The sequence below is a fragment of the Streptopelia decaocto genome (genome assembly GCF_964273445.1).
Source record: "Streptopelia decaocto genome assembly, chromosome: 18".
Classification (NCBI taxonomy): Eukaryota; Metazoa; Chordata; class Aves; order Columbiformes; family Columbidae; genus Streptopelia; species Streptopelia decaocto.
The window spans coordinates 7,981,775-8,001,901 of record NC_138673.1 but is presented as its reverse complement, the minus strand read 5'-3'; the positions used below and the strand labels follow the sequence as shown (position 1 = coordinate 8,001,901).

The 20,127-nt window shown below is 39.6% G+C and overlaps 2 protein-coding genes across 2 annotated transcripts in view; one reads left to right on the top strand and one right to left on the bottom strand.

The window, feature by feature from the left end:
* Nucleotides 1–11,401, top strand: part of LHFPL7 (LHFPL tetraspan subfamily member 7) — a 58,847-nt gene extending 47,446 nt beyond the window's left edge. Inside the window, exon 3 of the mRNA XM_082068548.1 lies at nucleotides 7,478–11,401. Within this exon, the coding sequence (XP_081924674.1) occupies nucleotides 7,478–7,704 (227 nt within the window). The 3' untranslated portion in view covers nucleotides 7,705–11,401. The remainder of the gene's footprint in view (nucleotides 1–7,477) is intronic.
* Nucleotides 11,402–12,303: 902 nt separating this feature from the next.
* Nucleotides 12,304–17,379, bottom strand: SPATA22 (spermatogenesis associated 22; the record flags this gene model as incomplete). Its single annotated transcript, XM_082068541.1, has 8 exons — nucleotides 12,304–12,495; nucleotides 13,443–13,540; nucleotides 14,398–14,524; nucleotides 14,848–15,178; nucleotides 15,824–15,919; nucleotides 16,055–16,109; nucleotides 16,807–16,935; nucleotides 17,337–17,379. 8 exons carry the CDS (start codon nucleotides 17,377–17,379, stop codon nucleotides 12,304–12,306), a joined length of 1,071 nt encoding a protein of 356 aa, XP_081924667.1.
* Nucleotides 17,380–20,127: the final 2,748 nt, after the last annotated feature.

Sequence of the window (20,127 nt, the reverse complement as noted above, 5' to 3'; positions counted from 1 at the left end):
AGCTATTTAAGAGCTTGGAACTGACAGGCGGAGCAGGAGCCAAGACCTGCTGTAGGCTGGGCAGCATCTCCCCTCCCCGGGCCAGTGGGGTCCAAAGGAGACACAATATGCTGCAAGGACACGTGTCTGCTCCCTCGCCACGACCAGCTGCGTTCGGACCCGGGCTGACGCTGCTCCTCGCTAGGGAACGCATCACATGGTGAAGCTGCGCTTGTTCTTAGACAAAAGATTGCAAGAAGTAGTATTAATTTAGATATTCAGCCATCTATTCCATTCCCTGCCTGTGCTGGAGTACACGCTGCTTCTGGCCTGCATAGGTTAATTGAGAAGCAAAGTGTTTGCCACCTATATTTCTATTTGTAGAAATGGAATTGAGCAGTTAACCAATGTGCATCGCTTAGAAAATGTGCACTGTGTTATGTTTACCTAAAATAGAACGACTGAAATATGCACTTTTTATTAGCACTCCTTAACTACTGAATAAAATGTAATACAGAGATAAGGGAAGGAGGCACATTACAGGCACAAGACATTCTGAACATGCTGCTCTCATCTAAAGAATCCAACACTTAAATATGTTAATATGATATTATTAGTCTGCTTCTGTGTTTGCTGTTCTGAAAGAGATTAAGTGAGCATGACTTACATAATTTCAAAAAAATTAAACAGAAAATCTACATAATTATCGAAGCCACACGAAAAAGGAAAATGGTAATGGCTTCCAAATGAGAGTGCATCTGACAGCCCCCATTTCTTAGCTGAGTCTTGTAAAATTCTGTGTAACAATCTGCTATTTTGAGAAACATTAGCTCTTGTCTCTCCCTTTCACAGTCTGCTAAATAGACTGTATATCTCCTAACCTTGCAGATGACAAAACGCACTCCTCCACCAGAGATAGTCCACATGGCGCTAGATCATTTCAGCCTTTTTGAGTAAATGACACACAACTCTATAACTGCCTGATTAGGCCCATAGATTACCAGATTACATCTATAAATCTTCACCATAGCTACCACTCACTTGGCAGAAGTAGTGACGGTTCATGATTTGTTCTCATGTAGAAAACATGCTGTGAAATGCAACCTCAAAGGTCACTGGGATGGCATTTCTTTTTGTGGCCCTTAATAAACTTGCAGCTAATGCAGCAATTACCAAGCCCAATTACCTCTGTGTTGGCTTCAGAGAATTTCTTTTCCCAAGTCTGGATAGTTAGATAGCACTCCCTTCAGTTAAAAAATGAGGTAGATTCAGCTATTTGGACAATTGTTGGCCATTTCTGAACCAGGCTATTTGGGCAATAAGGGCCTGTCTGAGTGAAGACGTTGTGCCAACCGAACTCGAATGGGGTATTTAAGTGGTAAGAAGACGATTCGTGCAAAAAAGGGGCATGGGCACTCTTATTTCAACGCTAGTTTTGTTTAAAATAACCTGTTTCTGTTCCACCTCAGCTAAAACCAAATAAACTGAAATGGAAAGCATTGTCCAGCTTTTCATATGCATATATTTCCCAGCAGTTTTGCATAGATATGCATATATAAAATACAAGTTACTATATCTGATGCAGTTCTTTAGCTCGTGAGCTGTAGTCACATACTCAGCATTTATTTTAACATAGAGTTTGGAGACATTGTACAGACTAATACAGTTCCTTTGTTCGCTAACAAAGGGTTTTGACAAGCTACATAGCTTTTGTTATAACCACACGTATATTATAGCTGCTAAGTGCTAACTTCTGAGTTGTGCCATTTAGAAAAGCTAGAAAAGGAACTGGTATAATCTACTTGTTTGGCAACAGTCCAGCCCTGATACGTGCTCTTCAAATCACAACATGTTTGACTGAAATGAAGCCAATGGAATAATTCTTTACAAAGGAAAAAAGAGCTAAACTGTAATATGTTCGAAGTGGCTGTATCATTATTCCGAGTTCCAGCTCTTTGTTCAGTTACAACAGAGGACAGCTACATTTTGATACCAAGCCTATGGGTGTTATTATCCCGTTTCCCTGCTCTTCATTCTGCTTTCCTTGGAGGGAATAATTGCTAGGGCTGATCTATAGGTTCCTGATGTGCACCTGCCAGGAGTTCAGAGCACAATGGCATTTAACGGTGGTCCCTGTTTGCTTTGCCCCTCCAAAGTTTTGCTTCCAGAACAGTAGGATTTTGTCTGGTTTGTTTCATCTTTGACAAGGTCACTTTCCTGTTCGTTTTATTTAGACGTAATTGGCATTTAAAACCATGCGTGCTGATTTTAGATGCATTTCAGCTCTCACCAAAATTGCTCTAGGTAATCCCGCTTTTAGGAAGTAGCCAAAAGGAAATTCCTCATTTGCAGATAGCCCAAAATTCCATCTTGTTTCCGTTTGCACAGCTATTACCATGAACAACAACAACTATGACCTTGGATCTTATTTAGTATTGTCTTTAGATTTCCAATTGTTGGAAAAGACGTGTAGGTATCTCCTTTTTGTCCAAGGGAACCTACACCACATACGCCAAAATATCCTATTTGTAGTGACCCTTCAGGCGTGTTACAAGAATATTTGCTTAGGAAGGATGGTGGAAATTATTGAGTATAGGCCAGGCAGTGCAGGAGGACAGAGATGATGTGTTTGAAGATATCTGGCTGTGTTACTGGTTGAAAGGTTCTCTCATTGCTGCTCACATTAGCTGTATTTCTGGTTTTGTGTCAGGGTGTCTGGGACTTTAGATCAGCATCTTTTTTCTTGTGTAAAATGATGTAAATAAAATCATGTAAACATAAAGAAACACTTATGAGGAGCTAATAGAATAATTACATTAATGCAATGTATAAACCTGAGAGGAAATGTGGTATTCAAAGTCAGCTGATTGTGCATAAGAACTGCCAGCTTTAGGGAGGGACGTAATGCATTGTATGTGAGAGGAAACTTCTTGATGAGTGTAAAACTGCTTTGGTAGATTAAGCTCTGTCAATAAAAATGTTCCAAGAAGAGATAAGACTGTGATAATCTGTAATAGGGTTGGAATAATACTCTTGCTCACCCACAATTCAGCCCGAATTCTAATGATTGTCTGATATGTCCCACAGTCTTGCAATTAATCCATCATTGTCACAAGAAATTAAACTTCTAAGACTAACTAATCTTCTTACAGCAGGTAATTTCAGGAAGATAATTCATGCACACAGCATATTTTACTAGTATTTAGTGATCAGTATTACTACTACACATCATCTAAACATATTAACAAATACAATAAAATAAAATAAAACAGCTTTTTTCTGATCTCTATAATTTTTATGGTCTACCTCTGGATTTCCATCCATCTCAACACTAGTATTGAAGGATATACATAAGCTTAGCCAAGTTTTCACATTCCAGCTTCACAATACAGAAAAATATTCAATTATTTTGCTTCATATGTTAAAAACTCCATCAGTCTTGCCAAAAGAAATGGAAATAGCCATTTTTGTGCATGGCATTTAAGAGAGCTGTACATTGGCGCCCTCTACACTCACTCCAGAGAACTGCGTTGCTATGGTTTCTCTGGCTTAAAATAAACTTTGTATGTGATAGATGTAAATAATTAAGCAGTATTTCAGGAGCTTAATGAAATAAATGGACCATTGCAATGATACAGAGTCACAGTTTGATTTTAAAATAGCAGAAAACGATGTTTTCCCTGAGTAGAAGTGTCATTGATTCAGCATTATTACCATCACCAAAAGTGGCATTTTCCCTCAAAAGAAGTGTCCTCCTTTCTAATAATACCTTATTCCTGTTATTTTATTTAAAAATCGACAGATTCAGGAATCTACTTTTAAAAAAGAAATAGGTAAACCATATTTTTTAAGCTTCAGGCCTGCAGCAGGAGCAAGGGCTCAGCACAGAGGTGCTGCCTTGGCCAGCAAACCCTGCAGAGGAAAAGCTGCCATTGACTGCCCGGCTGTGGGACACCAGTGACATAAAGAGAGAGGATGAGACTGTAAGTGTTTGGGAGGGCAGATTGGAAAGCAGAAATAAAAAGTGACTTACAGTTGAAGCAACACACGTGGACTTGACTTCAAACTGCCCTGCAGTGGCTGTAACTTACTGCTGAGAACTCAGGTGCTGAGGGCCTAAAAATAACAAACACCATGTGTGAGATATTAAGACCAAAAAAATGCATGTTTTTAACAAGAACAAACAGCTGATGGAGATGAATCAAATGATCAGTCAAGCAATGCTAAGAAAAGAGCCCCAACTATCCATTTTACCAGCAAGTCCCCTCTACGCTCCATATACTTCATGCTATAGAACAGACCCAAATATGTTGTCTAGCCTTCTCATCGTCTTGTATGACAGCAGGATTACACCACACATAATGGTAAGATGCACTCGCTACTGTATTCTGACACATTTAAAAGTGATGTTTGTTGTTGGAAAGCTGTGCAGAGGCATAAGTGTTACATGAGGAGCCTAAATGGAGCCCCACTGTTTCTTTGTGCGCTCTCCCAGCTAACTGCACAGCTGACAGACAGCACTATTAAGCAGTCATTAGCACCGCATCTGAAAGCTTGGCTTCTGCTGATAATAACAGGCTATTCAATATTTTGAGCCTTTGTAAGAAAGAGGGCGCCTAAATGAGAATAATGAGGTCATTCTCTGACATGCCTGAGGATATGAAACCATGGGTAACTTTTTAGTCTGTTTGATATGTGAACACATTACATTCGACTGTGACAAATTATTTCTAGCCTTCAAAAAAGCTCCTTCCATTAAATCACGCCATACAACATCAGCGCCAAGTGGTAATCAAAACACTGTAAAGCACAACCTTCAAAATAATTCTGTGTAACCCAACCACAAAGAAAACATATATATGGACAGATAAGTGGAGGAAGGGGTTGAGATAGTGTCAGAAAACTAGCAAATTTTAAGAGCTAGCGAAGTTTAAAATGTTTTTATGATAAAAAGATTTCTTCCGATTCCATATAATGTTTTCTTTTGCCGAATGAGATGCATGGATTCAGTGATCCTTGTGGGTCCCTTCCAACTCAGGACATTGTATGAAACTGAAATCTTAATTTTAGACTTGCTTCTTGCCTAGAGCACTTGCTGTTTTTCCTAAAACTGGCTCACTTTCCTTGGCAAATGGGCCAAAATTTTACAGAAGGTTTTGCACCATGGGGCTATGTCGAGATTCTGCATGCAGCCGAGCAGCCTGCGTGTTGCGTGGGGCTGTGCTGGGTATCCACTGCACATCAGAGTCTCTTAGGTAGCACGTTGTTCCCACCTGGATTAGCCACGAGTGAATGCCACAATTTACACAGGTCTAGGGATTAAGACCATTTAGTTTGTTGCTCGGTTTAGTGGTTTAACACTCACAAACTGTGCAACAGCAGTAGGAAAAGTCTCCCTTTTTTCTGGTTGTTCTCCAAGGTCGCTTCCTCTGTTTCTGCCTACAGAGGTGCTGCTTCGTGTTGCTTTTAGTGGTGTCCTATGCATGTAGCTAAGGGAGATCTGCTTAATGCAACTTCTTTGTATTTAGCTTTAGCTCCTATTTTTATGTAATGTTAGAGCCTAGAGGCACAAGCACAGCTGCTAAGAACCGGGTGCTGAGCTTAGTGAGCCCCAGGCACCCACAGCTGGTTGAATTCAGGGAGTGCGGGACCTGCTCAGGATGTTGTCAGCGCTGAGAAGACCTTTCCCTTAACCGGCTCCTGCAGTGTCACCTTCACACGGCTGGAGAAAGGGGGAGGTCACGGTGTCCGTTCCTTGGGAACCACCATAAACCTCCAGTTCATAAAGGCGTGAAGGGAAAGAGAGCGGTTGTGGAAGCCAGGGCAGGTAAAGGCACCTTGGTCTGAGAGCTCCGCTCGCTGAACCCACACATGGGTTACCCTAGAGCGAAAAAGGCCGGCAAGTTTGCTTCTCTTCCAGTTTCTCTCTTTTTAATTTCAATTTTCTTAGTCTTACTCTTTTTTTTTACATGGGATTAACTCGGTGGTTCCATTTAGATTGTAAGGAAAGGTTTTATTCAAATTATTCAGGGACTTTACAGGCTGAGTGTGTTAAACTTTTTTACTTCATCTGGCACCCAAGCTTATTAAAAAATTTTTAAATTAGAAAAGACTAATGAGTTATTGGCCTCTTTTAGTGGATTCTTTGAAGATTAAGCCTCTCCAATATTATAATTGGAGTAATATGTACATGCCCTGCCTGAAATGTAATTACAGAGAATAGCATGTAGTGTTTGTTTTGTAATCTTAATGTTTCATTAGATGTTTGCTAGTTATGAATTATCTATCAGCTCACACATAACAGTTAATTCTGATTACCGCTATTCCTGAATCACTGACAAATCCACCCTGAATTTGAACAAAACACCGACCTAGAGGAATGGGAAGGTAGGAAAAATGGACTGCTTCCTGGGATCTTTGTGGTACATAAAATAAAGCCTTTTAAAATTGAACCATATAGGAATAGACTATAGATTTAATATACAATGGTTATTCATTAGCAGAAAGGTTAGAAAAGAAAAAATGGTTTCTCAGTCACAGAATCCCAGAATGTCAGGGATTGGAAGGGACCTGGAAAGCTCATCCAGTGCAATCCCCCCATGGAGCAGGAACACCCAGATGAGGTTACACAGGAAGGTGTCCAGGCGGGTTGGAATGTCTGCAGAGAAGGAGACTCCACAACCCCCCTGGGCAGCCTGGGCCAGGCTCTGTCATCCTCACTGGGAAGAAGTTTCTTCTCATATTTAAGTGGAACCTCTTGTGTTCCAGTTTGAACCCATTACCCCTTGTCCTATCACTGGTTGTCAGTTCCATCAGTTTCCCAGGGATGGAGGTGAGGGTGACCAGTCTATAGTTACCCGGGTCCTGCTTCTTGCCCACAAGAGGTGGGATGGAAGAACCCTCCGCATTGGCCAACTCAGCCCCCCTGGACTTCTGAGGGGGCAAAACCAGGCTCTGAGAACTGTACCCGGAGTATTTTAACGCACCTTTATCATAGTCATGATTTATACCTTGGGCAGTCTTATTTTCCAAGATGGAAAACTAGTTCTGCTCTTCATTAAATTAATTGCACAAGCCATGGTGTTTAAGTAGAACATATATTCATTAAAGACTGTAAAATCTGTGAAGTTCTATTAAAAGCTAACAGATAATTCAGACAGTGTAATTGCATGAGGCAAGTCTGGCTTTCCAACATCAAGAGGTGGCTTAAGCTTTGCTTGTATTTTAGACATATTTCTTCATTATGCATTGGATTAACCTGCTAGTGTATTTGCTAGAAGGAATTAAGGATGGCAACAGTTCTCATCAAAACAACCCCAGTGCCAACTTGCTACCATGTTATAGGATGCTGCTGTCCATAAGAGGTAATTGTGAAGAGAATCTGACAATCAGAAGGTTTAAGCTATGACTTTTTCAATTGATTTTAATATAACGTCTATTTGCCTTTCTAAAACAAGGAATTTTTAATAATTGTTGTATTTCTTTTTCTCCTCTCTAGTGTTCATAATGGCTTCTGGGCTTTTGGTTTACCCTTTTGGTTTCAACTCTGCTACTGTGAAGAGATTCTGTGAGAACTCAGACATCTACTATGCAGGAGACTGCCAGATTGGCTGGGGGTACATGCTGGCAATTGTTGGGGTCATGTTGTCTGTCTTTTTACCATTCTTTGCAAAATATGCACCAAAAGAGCACATATCTCCTACTCCAATACCTACTATTTTATAGTATTTTATTACTGTTTAAGAACAGAACATTCCTGTCTACAGGCAATGGGCAGAAATTATTCTAGCACTTCCATTTAGCTGTATTGCTAAAGAGAGCAAAGGAGATGGGGAAGAGAAGGTCAGATTCACAAAGACCAGAAGTGCATTGATAGTCTTCCGTAAGTACGAGCAGCGAACACTCTGGAATTGAAATAAGATTAATCAGCAGCCTTTTTACTGCTCTAAACATATAGTGGCATAATGCCTTAGGAAAACAAAAATCTGTTTATCCTCAAAACATCTGTCTACCTCCCAGTTTCTTTTGTGTCTCAAAATCTTAAGTCTTTTAAAAGCTTCAATTCACTTTTTGTATATTATTAAATGTCAAAACTTCTATGAACCCAATAATTTTAAAACCAATAATGATATTTTGTTACAATTATTTTGATTAGTGAGAAAAGCACCTACCAGTAGCCACGGCCTAAAATTAAGCCAGATATCTAAAAAGAATTCTATACAAGAAAGAAGTTTCTTTTTAATCTGTATGTATTAGTAGTACCTGCATATTCATCAGTGGTCCTACATTGCCTCTGCTGTTAGTTTTATCTGCCATGTATTGGAAAAAGCTCTTCCTGTTGTCCTTGACCCCTCTCGCCAGGTTTCATTCTAAGGAGGCCTCAGCTTTCCTAGTTGCCTCCCTACACCCTCTGACAACAGCCTTAGATTCTCCCCAAGTGGCCAGCCCCCCCTTCCATGATCTATAAACTCTCCTCTTCCACTTGAGCATCCCCAGCAGTTCCCTGTTTAACCACGCAGGTCTCCTGGCTCCCTTCCTTGACTTCCTATGTGTCGGGATGCTCTGATCTTGTGCCTGGTAGAAACAGTCCCTGAACACTAACCAGCTGTCTTGGGCCCCTTTACCTTCAAGCAGCCTTGCCCATGGGATTTCCCCCAGCAATTGCCTGAAAAGGCCAAAGTTTGCCCTGCTGCAATCCAGGGTTGCAATTCTGCTTGCTATCCTGCTCCTGCCACAGGAGATCCTGAACTCCACCATCTCATGGTTGCTGCAACCAAGGCAGCCCTCAACCTTTACCGCTTCAACCAGACCCTCCTTGTTAGTGAGGATGAGGTCCAGCAGTGCACCTCTTCTAGTCGGCTCCTCCACCCTTTGCATCAGAAAGTTCTCGTCAAGGCACTGGAGGAACCTCCTAGACTGCGGCTGGCTGGCCAAGTAGTCCTTCCAACAAACATCAGGGAAGTTAAAATCCCCTACCACAGCCAGGGCCTGTGACTGTGAGGCTGCTCTCAGCTGTCAGTAGAAGGTCTCATCAACTTCCTCACCCTGATCTGGTGGCCTAGAATAGACACCCACAACAGTATCACACTTGCCAGCCTGCCCCTTAATTTTCGCCCATAGACTCTCAACTCACTCCTTATCCGTGCCTGGACAATACTCAATACATTGTAGTTGCTCTCTCACATAAAGAGCAATTCCACCAGCACACCTGGCTGGCCTGTCTTTCCTGACAAGGACACAGCCATCCATGGCCACATTCCAGCCATGTGTGCTGTCCCACCCATTATTAAAGAGCCCATTATTATTAAAAAAAAAAAAGTGAGGAGAAATGCTACTGGACAAGACTAATAAAAATAATCTGATGCTGCATCAGAATTAGCAAATGGCCATAGTTCATGGGTTTGTATGTGAAATTTGTGAAGTCTGATTTCCACAATAGCACTGAATTCATTACTGTCAAGCATTGACATAAGTGCACTTGATTGCCTTAAGCAAAAGAAACATTGGGTTCTAATCTCACCCCACTGTTACGTTTTTCATTTGAAATAAAAATTGAATTATAATTCTATTATCTTTTATTTTCTATTATTTATTTAAAAAGAAAGAATCACATAGATTTTATTTAATTCATAACTGTACTTCTTAGTTTTGTATTTTGGCACAAACCAAGTGGTCAAATTTATTATTCTTCACTTAGCTGAGTCCAACTGATTCCTGATTGCTTTTTTAATGGAAATTGTACATGAAGGGACAGACAGAGACACGTTGAAGACGTGTAAGAAAACACAAACAGATAGAACAATCACTGTGTTATTTTAATAAATGTCAAAGACTTCTGCAGTCTTGTTTACATTCCTCACCCTTCTAAACTTCAATGGAACATTGCATTGTTTTCTGAAATAATTGTCCGTTGTTCTATTTTCATGCATTCTAAAAGCAAATTCTGCACGTAAACATGGCAAGTTCCATTACTAACCTTTGAAAATACAGATTTCAATATAGAGTTAAGTACACTGAGGAAGAGAGCCCATGTTATGCGTTTTTGCTAACAGTGACTAAGGAATTAAATCTTCCAAATATTTAAGAAAATAGATGGAAGGAATACCTCTGAAGTAAGAAGAATATATTTAAGTCACTTCTGTAGAATAATACACTTCTCAGTAACGTCTTCTACTTTTTTCTTTTATGAACAGCTGAAATTGATAATTTTCATAAGAGTCAGAAAAGTGAGGAATAACAAGCAACATGTAAAAAGAAAATCATCATTGCCAAGCAGAGAGACAGAGATGCAGGCTTTTCTTTCCTAACCAACCTGTGCCTTTACACTAGAACCATTATACAAGACAGGATCAATATAATTAAAACAAAACAAGCAACAACTGAAAAATGTTGAGTAATGTGTATAAACTGTATTATGTAGGGTTTTTTCTGTTATGTGTAACGTTTACGACTGTTCACTTAATGTTTCACTAGAAAAAGTGATTTGTTAGTGTAAAGTAGAAAACGTTTTTGCAAAGATCTAAACACTTACTGAAAGTAAAATTATTTTAGATTTTTATTAACAGCCATAACATACCTAGTAGATACAAATAAACCTATTCCTGTCATTACTCGTTAACGTAACTTTCACATGTGCAGAACTGGAACCATCAGTCATTCAGCTGAAATCAGTAGAGCTACAACATTTGTGTGGTGGTGACAACACGCACGGATGCTTGCAGGTCTGGTCCCATAGTTCAAGCTTCTTTTGTAGTTTTAAATTACTGTTACAATGGAGTCTTACAATATACAATACTGCCGCACCAAATCCTTTTCTTCGTAAAAGTCAGCTTCTGTTGTGAACATCGTCAAGCTCTACACCCTGTAATATTCTGCACCTTTTATGAGCTAAGCTAATCCTTCCATTTGGAACTTTCTTTAACATTTTATAATATATAAGGGAAATCAAATATATGTATATGACCTCTACAACTGGATAGGCAAGACTGTCCTTGAATCCACGCTCAGAACCAGCTTAGCACAGAAAGCAAAGACAATAACACAAGTGGTTCTTCAAACAGTTAGTAAAGCATTTACTTTAGGTCCCCGCCTGGAACATGAAGGGAGGCGTTGCTAACAATCCATGTGCTAACACTGACAGATCACTTTTTTAAAATAAAGACTGTCTGCGCATTAAACTGTGTAAACGCGTTTTCCTGTTACAAGTCAAACGATTTACTGGACCAGGTTCAAGTTTTATTCTAAATATATAATTTTTTAAGTGTAACTAAAAGCTGTATTTTCCATTAATGTGTTTCTGCGTTGACTAGCTGGCTCCTTTTTAGAATATTAACTGTTTTCTGTATTTGACTTGTTGGATACAATATTTCAATTATTTTAAATGTGAAGTTTCCAATTGCCAACACTGTATAATAAAACTGAAAAAAAGAATCATACTGTTTACTATTTTCTTGACCTCTCTTTTGTTTTACAATTCCCAACAGGTCTGGTACAAAGCTATTGAAGTAGGGGAACTAGCTAAGAGGAAAAGGAAATAGAAACAGCAGGAAAAATCTCTGCAAGTTAATGTTTGAAGGCAAAGACATAAACACGTACTTGGTCCATCCCTCATGAAAGATGTTTCTATGGCAAAGGCAAGGAAGTTCTGTGTTCAAACAATTATTTCCCTCCAACTTCCTCTGTGTCCTTGGGCAATCCTCCTATAGCTTCAGGGTCTGTTGCTATTTTATACAGGTGTTATACTGATTATTTTTAAAAACCATGAATCTGATAACATATCAACGGGAACCATATGAGTACCTAATATACACAGCTGCATCCTGTGAAATCTTTCTGTAGTATCTATAATGTTCATTTCAAGAAAAGCCCTTACACATGTTCTTGTAAACCAGAAAAGGAAAGGGAACTTGTTAGTTGGAACTGAAGTGGAATAAAGCCAACTTTCTACCAAAGAACAATTTTAATGCAACACGCAGAGCCAAACAGAACTCTGATGTTCGTTAGCTAGTAAATTTTGACCACATACTCCTCAAAATAACTATACAGTCAACATTTTGAAATAGGTATTGAAGGAAGCTGCATTCGTATTGATGATCTACTAAGTAATGAAACCCTGTTATTGCATATTTAACTGGGAAAGATAAACTATGAAAAGTAACAGTAGAAACAAAACATTGTAAATAGCATTTGTTAGAGAACACAGCATAGTGATATTTTCAGTTATTTAATCAGATTTTCAGTATTAGTTTGGTTAAATGCTTTAGGATGTCCAGCCTTTATGGGTAACGAGAAGTGAAAACCTGTTTTGGACAACCATTTTGACTATTAAATTTCATTCACTGTTTTTACAAATGCTGTCATCTCAATATCTGCAATTCTAACAAATTCTTGGAAAGTGTTTTGTTCTTGAATAGTTGCTGGTCTTACAGAGACACACTTGAAAATATTCTTTTTTGCATCATAGTTTCCCATGCACCTGTGCACTCGGCCTCTAATTAGTCTTGGAAGCTCCCGATCCTTCAGCAAAAGCATGATAAAAAACAAAATTACACACCTTTGTAACATAAAAGCTTTCAAAAGGTCCAGTTGTTATATATTAGTGGATTTCTGAGGACTACCTCAAACGTGGAAGGAATTTACATCAGCTTTTTTGCTATTATCAGTTACTTAGAAGCTGAACAGAAAGTCCCACCTTTTTTGCTGAAACAGAAGTCTGAGGATGCCTAAATAATGACCGGATTATTGCTCTAGACCAGTTTGTGAACAACATAGTATGAGTATCCATCTTTCTTTCTACATAGTAATGTTTTGTTTTATCAGAACGACATATGACCTAGCTGGCTGAGGTCATTGCTGGACCACTCTCCATCATCTTTGCCAAGTCTTGGGAAACAGGAGAGGTGCCTGAGGACTGGAGGAAAGCAAATGTCACTCCAGTCTTCAAAAAGAGCAAGAAGGAGGACCTGGGCAACTATAGACCAGTCAGCCTCACCTCCATCCCTGGGAAACTGATGGAAGGTGCCATCTCAAGGCATATGAGGGATAAGAAGGTCATTAGGGGCAGTCAACATGGCTTCACCAAGGGGAAGTCGTCCTTGACCAACCTCATTGACTTTGATGAGGACATAACAAGATGGATGGATGATGGCAGAGCAGTGGACGTGATCTACCTTGACTTGAGTAAAGCATTTGACACAGTCTCCCACAGCATCCTCACAGCTAAACTGAGGGAGTGCAAACAACCCCAGGTTCCAGTATATACTCTGGAGACATTCAAAACCCGCCTGGACGCCTTCCTGTGTAACCTCATCTGGGTGTTCCTGCCCTGGCAGGGGCATTGGACTGGATGATCTTGCAAGGTCCCTTCCAATCCCTAACATTCTGTGATTCTGTGATATTATTAGCTTTATAAAAGAGATTATAGCTAGTGGTGCCTGTGTTATGTATGGACACAGAATACTTACAATTTCATAAAATACACAAGGCAGAGTCTCCTTTCCATCTCTCAGAAGAAAATTCTTTGCCCCATATGCTCCAGGTGTGACTGCAGAATCAAGGGTGCCTGTACCATTTCACAAAAATAAATCATGATGTAAACATCAGAGCAGTACTAACTATAATATACCAAGATACCATGGCAACATTTACTACACAAAAGCACTACAATATGTCAAGTCAGCACCAGCTTTCTGTGGGAACTTGTGCTGGAAGTTCCAATACAAATTACGGGCTTTACATAGTCTTTGAATAGTAACATTGTACGTGATGTCTGTCTAAACTGAGCGACCAAGTGCGGTTTTCATAACCATCACTGTAAATGGGTTATTCCCTTGTTAAGCAGAGCACAACACAATTCTCTAAGTTTTATTGATCTTCATACACAAATCAACTTCAAATATTTGCAACCTTGTCAAAATAGTTGCCTGAGATGCCATTACATTGTATATTCTTATTCACCTTTATTTAAAGTTTAGCCATTTCAGTCTTTTGTCATGTTAATTTCTCAGATATCGTCAATTAAATTCAAAGTGAAACACACTAAAGGTCATCTGTGTTCAGAAGTATTCCAGACTTGAATTTATTCCCAGATTAACTGCGTTAAAAATTACTGCAAAACTGTACCTCCCTACAGAAGGTTCCTTTTTAATAGGAAAATGTATTGCAACACATACTAAAAACAAGAAAAGAAACAGGATAGAAAGAGCTTAAATGCTGAAGGATAACTGTATTAGTAATTTTGTAGCTACTCTAGTCATATTCAATAGCTGAATGGATCTTCCAGCAGGAAAATTAGGTGGTGCTCATGCCCATATTCTGTGTTTTTAAGTATTTCAGCAGTTGTTCCTACAGTTAATAACATCTTCTTTTGGCTGTTGTCCTACCATTGTTATCAGTCACAGCACAATCTACCATGCTTACCTAAAACTTCAAATAATAGTGCAGTTTTATAAGTGTATTGACTCCAGTGCCTCATGCTTTCAATGACTGCAGATATGATTCGCAAAGAATTCTTTTTTTCTTTAATTTTTAATTGAGATGAAACTTCCTTTCAGAGGAAGATGAAAATTCAAGTTAGAGATACACACACCATTTTAAAAGGCACACAGACATTTATATGTTATGATATCCTATACTTACATTAAAATTAGAGTACTTGTTCAGACTATAAAAACAACTCCCTGCCAATCTATATGATCTCGCTGAGTACTGCGGATTATTACAGTATGGAAATCTCATTTCTAAATTCTCAGAAACTTAAGGGTTTATAAAGACAGCAAGGACTGATGAAAGCCTCATCTTTCCACAATTTTATTTTTCCTTACAGTTTTCTGCATTGTATCTTCATATTAACTCTCTCCATAAGTTTACCTGACTTCTGTCTTCTGGAAAATACATTTTTTCATTCATTTTATTTTGCTGAATATTATGGCTAAACTTGTATGCTGGACTTTTTGAAACAGTGTTAGGTTTCACTGGCCATTGTCCTTTAGATGTATATGTTTGGTTTGTTTCTGTTTTGATATACTGAGATGAATGATGGTTGTCAGGGTTTTTTTGCTGCTGTACAGTTTTCAAACTATTTGAAAGGTTCTCAAACTTTCGAATAATTCCACTATCAGATCTTGAATCTGTTGTGTTACTTAAAGGAGTATACTCATTTCTGTTCCAAACTTTCATACTGGGAGTCTTCTCTTCTGCCCTGTAGTACAACATAAGACACAGTTCAGTATTACAATATCTATTCTGAATACTCAGATATGTAACTGAAGTATGTAAAAGCAACCTATGTATTGTTAGTATAGCTTTAAAAATATCTGTTAAATATTCAGACTACTCTGTGCTTTTGTAAACCAAGGAGAAGTTTACAGATTCAGATGCCTAGGGCTGGCAGGAACATTTCCAGCAATGTTTTAATTGTCCTTTTTTTCTTTCTTCCTATTCCTTTCCAATGGCGAAAAGAGTGTGAATGTGTCAATCAAGTTCCTTCAAAGGCAAAATGGAATGGAGGGGGAAGGATGGGAATGGGGAAGTGGGCAAAGCTTCAAGTAAAGTCGAATCTCAAAGGGGGAAGTGGGCAAAGCTTCAAGTAAAGGCAAATCTCAACCTACATCGTAAGGCTGAATTTTAGGCCTGATAATAAAGCTGGATTTTAGGTCTAGTTAATGGGCCTCATTAGGTACACTAGAAATTCATTTCAGTGGGTTTTGGCTCAAAAGCACTACGGTAAAAACCTGAGAATTAAAAGGGTCTCTCTGAATGTTACAAGAATATAGATTAATGTAAGATATATTTTCACTTAAGTTTAGTTAAGGAAGAATAATAAAAATTAAAGATTTCCACCAACCTGCAAGCATAGAAGTTTTTTCCAGCATTTGCTAAATTAGCCTTTGATGCATTTGGTGGTTTCATAAGGGAAAGAGCCATCTGATGTTCTGTTCGGCTTTCAAACAGAAGTTTAAAGTATCAGTGACAGAGTAGCAGCTTTATTGTAAGCCAAACAGATGGATCACAGTTTATGAAACAATTAACATTTAAATAAAAATCAATAAGCAACAAATAATCTGCTTTTACATACCCACTGTTTGCTCCTTTCTGTGGTCCAGCCACTTCTGGGTTTGCAGTTCCCCAGCCTAATTCTCAAAAGACAAAGGATTGAATATGGATACAAACTGAAAAGACTGACAGATATTAGGTCTTCTTAGGGCTTCTGCTCGTTATCTGCTTCATGTTCCACAAATAGCGATGAGAAGTCAAAAATAAAAGGAATGGGATCCTTTGATATGTGTAATTACAAGGCAACTTCTAACTAGTAGGTTGCTCCTCTAGAAAGTGGTTGAGTTACAGACATTAGACTTATTAGCACAGAGGCTTTTACTTTGAGTAAACTTTTTCACTTTATTATAAGTAAAACAAAGGAAGTACTAAAGGCAGAATTCTGCATCATTCTTTCTGAGCACAATTTGAAGAACAGAAGTTCTCTTCTGAATTACAAGAAAGACATCTTATAAATGTTTCTTCTTGTAACACAGGACTTGAATGTTGATTGAGATCAACTGAAAACAAAAGGTCAGAGTTTCAAGAGACTCTATTTAAATGCCAGTGCTACTTCATTCTCTAACACACAAAGAGTCAAACTCCCTCTAGGCACAAAGTATAAAAAGCTCAATTATATTGAGGAGAAAGAAATTTCCTGGAGGACAATTTTTACACAATGAGCTTTTCAGAAATAAACATAATGGATACATATAGGTCTTGATAAAGACCATGTCAAATTTAATAGAATACAATCATAAAGGCCATACAAAAAATAAAATGTATCTTATTTACCAAATGATGTGGGAGAAAAGTCGTAATCATGAGTCCCAGAACTGGTACCTGGCTCATTTTTAATTGGATTTGAAGTGAGGGGCTGTCTAGTTCTTTTTTTCTGATTGAACAGAGGCACAGGCAGACAACCTAAAATTAAGATTGAAATAATAATGCTATAGCAATAGGATACACAATCTACATGGAACATATGTAAATAAAATTACTTAATTATTTTACAGCACCCATAGGAATTACATTTCATAAGCACATAGCAGACCAGCCATTGCCTTGCAGAATTCACATTCCCAGCTCTCTGTCCTGCAAATAATCCAGTGAATGAAACTTTTCCCTCAGTGACCAGTCACCCGACTCCATTCAAAATCTGTGCTGCGCTGAAACAGACAAAGCGCACAAGACACTCAGGAAATGGGGCTCTAGGGCTGAATACCAAACATCCTGTATGAAAACTGCAGCTGGGTATTTATACATATAGAAATATAAAAGCATAACGGGGTCTGAAGTGTAAAACACAAAAGAATGGATGGTACCTGCTGTGCTGCGAGTTGAAGTGTCAGCTAAACTCCTTTTCATGTCTCTGCTGTATGTTAACAGGCAACGCTGCACTGGTTACTCCAGATTTGCTGTATGGAAGTTAGATAAGCAGACAAAGTAAACAAATTCATGTTGCCAACACATCCGAATTACCACATACATTGAGGGTACTACACAGACTATTGTGCAGCATTAGTTGCTGTTCTATCACAGTTAGCTACTGGTGCATATCGCTTTTAGCAGCATATGAATAACACCACTCACTGGTGCACATAAATAATGTAAGACATTAACTCTGCATTCATTTTCCTGTAGCAAGTTAACCATATGCAGCTGTTAAACACATTTATAAGAATTAAGCGTAAGTATCTACCACAGCTAGACTAACGGATAATTTACTCTTTATTTCTGTGAGTACATCAGTAAGAGGTGTCACAACAGCTTCTAGTTCATTGCTGTTAGACAATTTAAACAGCATTGCTAGCGCTATGAGGCCTAATGGCCACCAGTAAGTGATACAGTTGTAAAATAAAGCCCCATAAACTTTACATTAGCATTTATGAAGGCAGTTTCGGCATTGCACAGGATTTTCAGACTGTGTTGTTTTGCTTTCTGACCTCTCTTGAAGATAAGCAACCAAACCCCACAGCAAGAGCTGTAGAAAAAAACATAAGGTAGTGATGGAGAATGGAAGATCACAGAATGTCAGGGATTGGAAGGGACCTGGGAAGCTCATCCAGTGCAATCCCCCCATGGAGCAGGAACACCCAGATGAGGTTACACAGGAAGGTGTCCAGGCGGGTTGGAATGTCTGCAGAGGAGACTCCACAACCCCCCTGGGCAGCCTGTTGAGTTTCTTCTCAAATTTAAGTGGAACCTCTTGTGTTCCAGTTTGTACCCACTGCCCCTTATCCTGTCATTGGTTGTCAGCGAGAAGAGCCTGGCTCCATCCTCCTGACACTCAGCCTTTATATATTCGTAAATGTTAATAAGGTCATCCCTCAGTCTCCTCTTGTCCAGCTCCAGAGCCCCAGCTCCCTCAGCCTTTCCTCACACGGGAGATGCTCCACTCCCTTCAGCATCTTTGTTGCCCTGCGCTGGACTCTCTCCAGCAGTTCCCTGTCCTGCTGGAACTGAGGGGCCACAGCTGGACACAATATTCCAGGTGTGGTCTCACCAGGGCAGAGGGGATACCAGGGTAAGCCTCCGCAGGACTTTGCACAGCAGCAGCCAGAGGCTAAAAGAGCCTGAAGTCGCTGCTGGAGTCCGAAGGAAAAGGGCTCAGGTGGGGCCCGCCAAAACTAAAGCACCAAACGCCCTGAGGGAGCGAAAAAGGGCGGGAAGGGGCGGGGCCGGTGCACGCGCAGTTGGGCGGGCGGGGGCGGCTGGACCCACCCTGGGCCAGGCTGGGGAGGGCAGGGGCGGGAACAATTAAATTGGTCGGCTGCAGGATTTAATTAATTACCTCCGTACCTCTGGTGGTGGCCCACATGGTGTCAGGTTCAGCACTTAGAGAACCGGGGGCCAGGAGGGGAATATGCACAAATGTGTGCACACAAACATGGGGATAAATAAAACTAGATGGGGGTGTTTTCAACCGTGTAACTTCTGACAGGTCCCTGTGTAAAATCTTGGCATTAGGCAGGGTTGGAGCTTGTCCTTTGCAATCTGTTTTCTTAAGCCAGTACCTTGGAAGGCTTTGATGGGCCATGTTACACATACTATATGTGTAGCTTTGTAGCTTGGATAGCTAGACATAATTTCATTTACGTTTTTTTTTATTGCATACGTTTTTTTAGCTCATGGCCCACATTCTAACCTTTCAGATGCACTACCAGATATTTGTAGTACATAAAAACAACCTGAATTCTTAATAAACTAAACATGATCCTGCAGAATTTTTGAAGTGTAAGTATTGGTAAAGCGCAGGAATAAGGAATTGGCCCCAGTGTTTAATTCAGAACAGCGAGAGCTTTTCAAGTGTCTGCATTTATGCCATGAATTTGTGGGTGCTTGTAATGCACCGGGAGACCAGGAGTTAAAAGCTCTTTGCAAGTTAAGTTGCTCTAAGGGTATAAAAGAAGCCTCCATGGCTTTAGTTCCTAAACCCATGTTTGGAAACACGCTGTATCTGTCCTAAAAAAGCTCTTCTTGGGAGCCAGACTTCTTGCATGCTAAATGAGGTGAGTGCACAAACGATCTCTGTATTTCATTCGGGGCTTTGCAAGGAATTATAACCATTCCAGTACCACCAGCAATGGAAGATAAACTATATGAACTAGTACTGCGTGTTTGCGTTTTGCTGTTAACTCTTCAAGCTGCTGCAGTGGTTCAATTCAGCAAACCAAGACGGAGAGCGAGTCCTTTTCTCAGCAGCCTGTAAACAGCCGTTCTGACACCACAACCGAGAGACAGGGGTCAAAGGACGGGACGGACTGTCCACTGCTGGAAAATACAACTTTACTGCTTTGTTTAATAAATTACTTGCTATGATTAAATATCTGACAGCCTCTAAGTACAGCAGTAATACAGTTGAGTGTTTAAGTAAACAGTCTATATTAACTCACCATAAGGTTCAGCAAAGCTGTTTGCATAAGCTGAAAGATAGAGAGCAACTTTTGTAGGAAATATTAATAAATTCCTGGCAGAATTTGGCTAGATAAGTCCTATGTTTAGCTTTCTTTTTGTAAACCTACAGTTCATCGGCCCGGGTTATAAAGCCTCTCCCAGGCACTCACCAAATACTCAGTCACTGGAGTATAATCTTAATAAAAATGTTCAATAAAC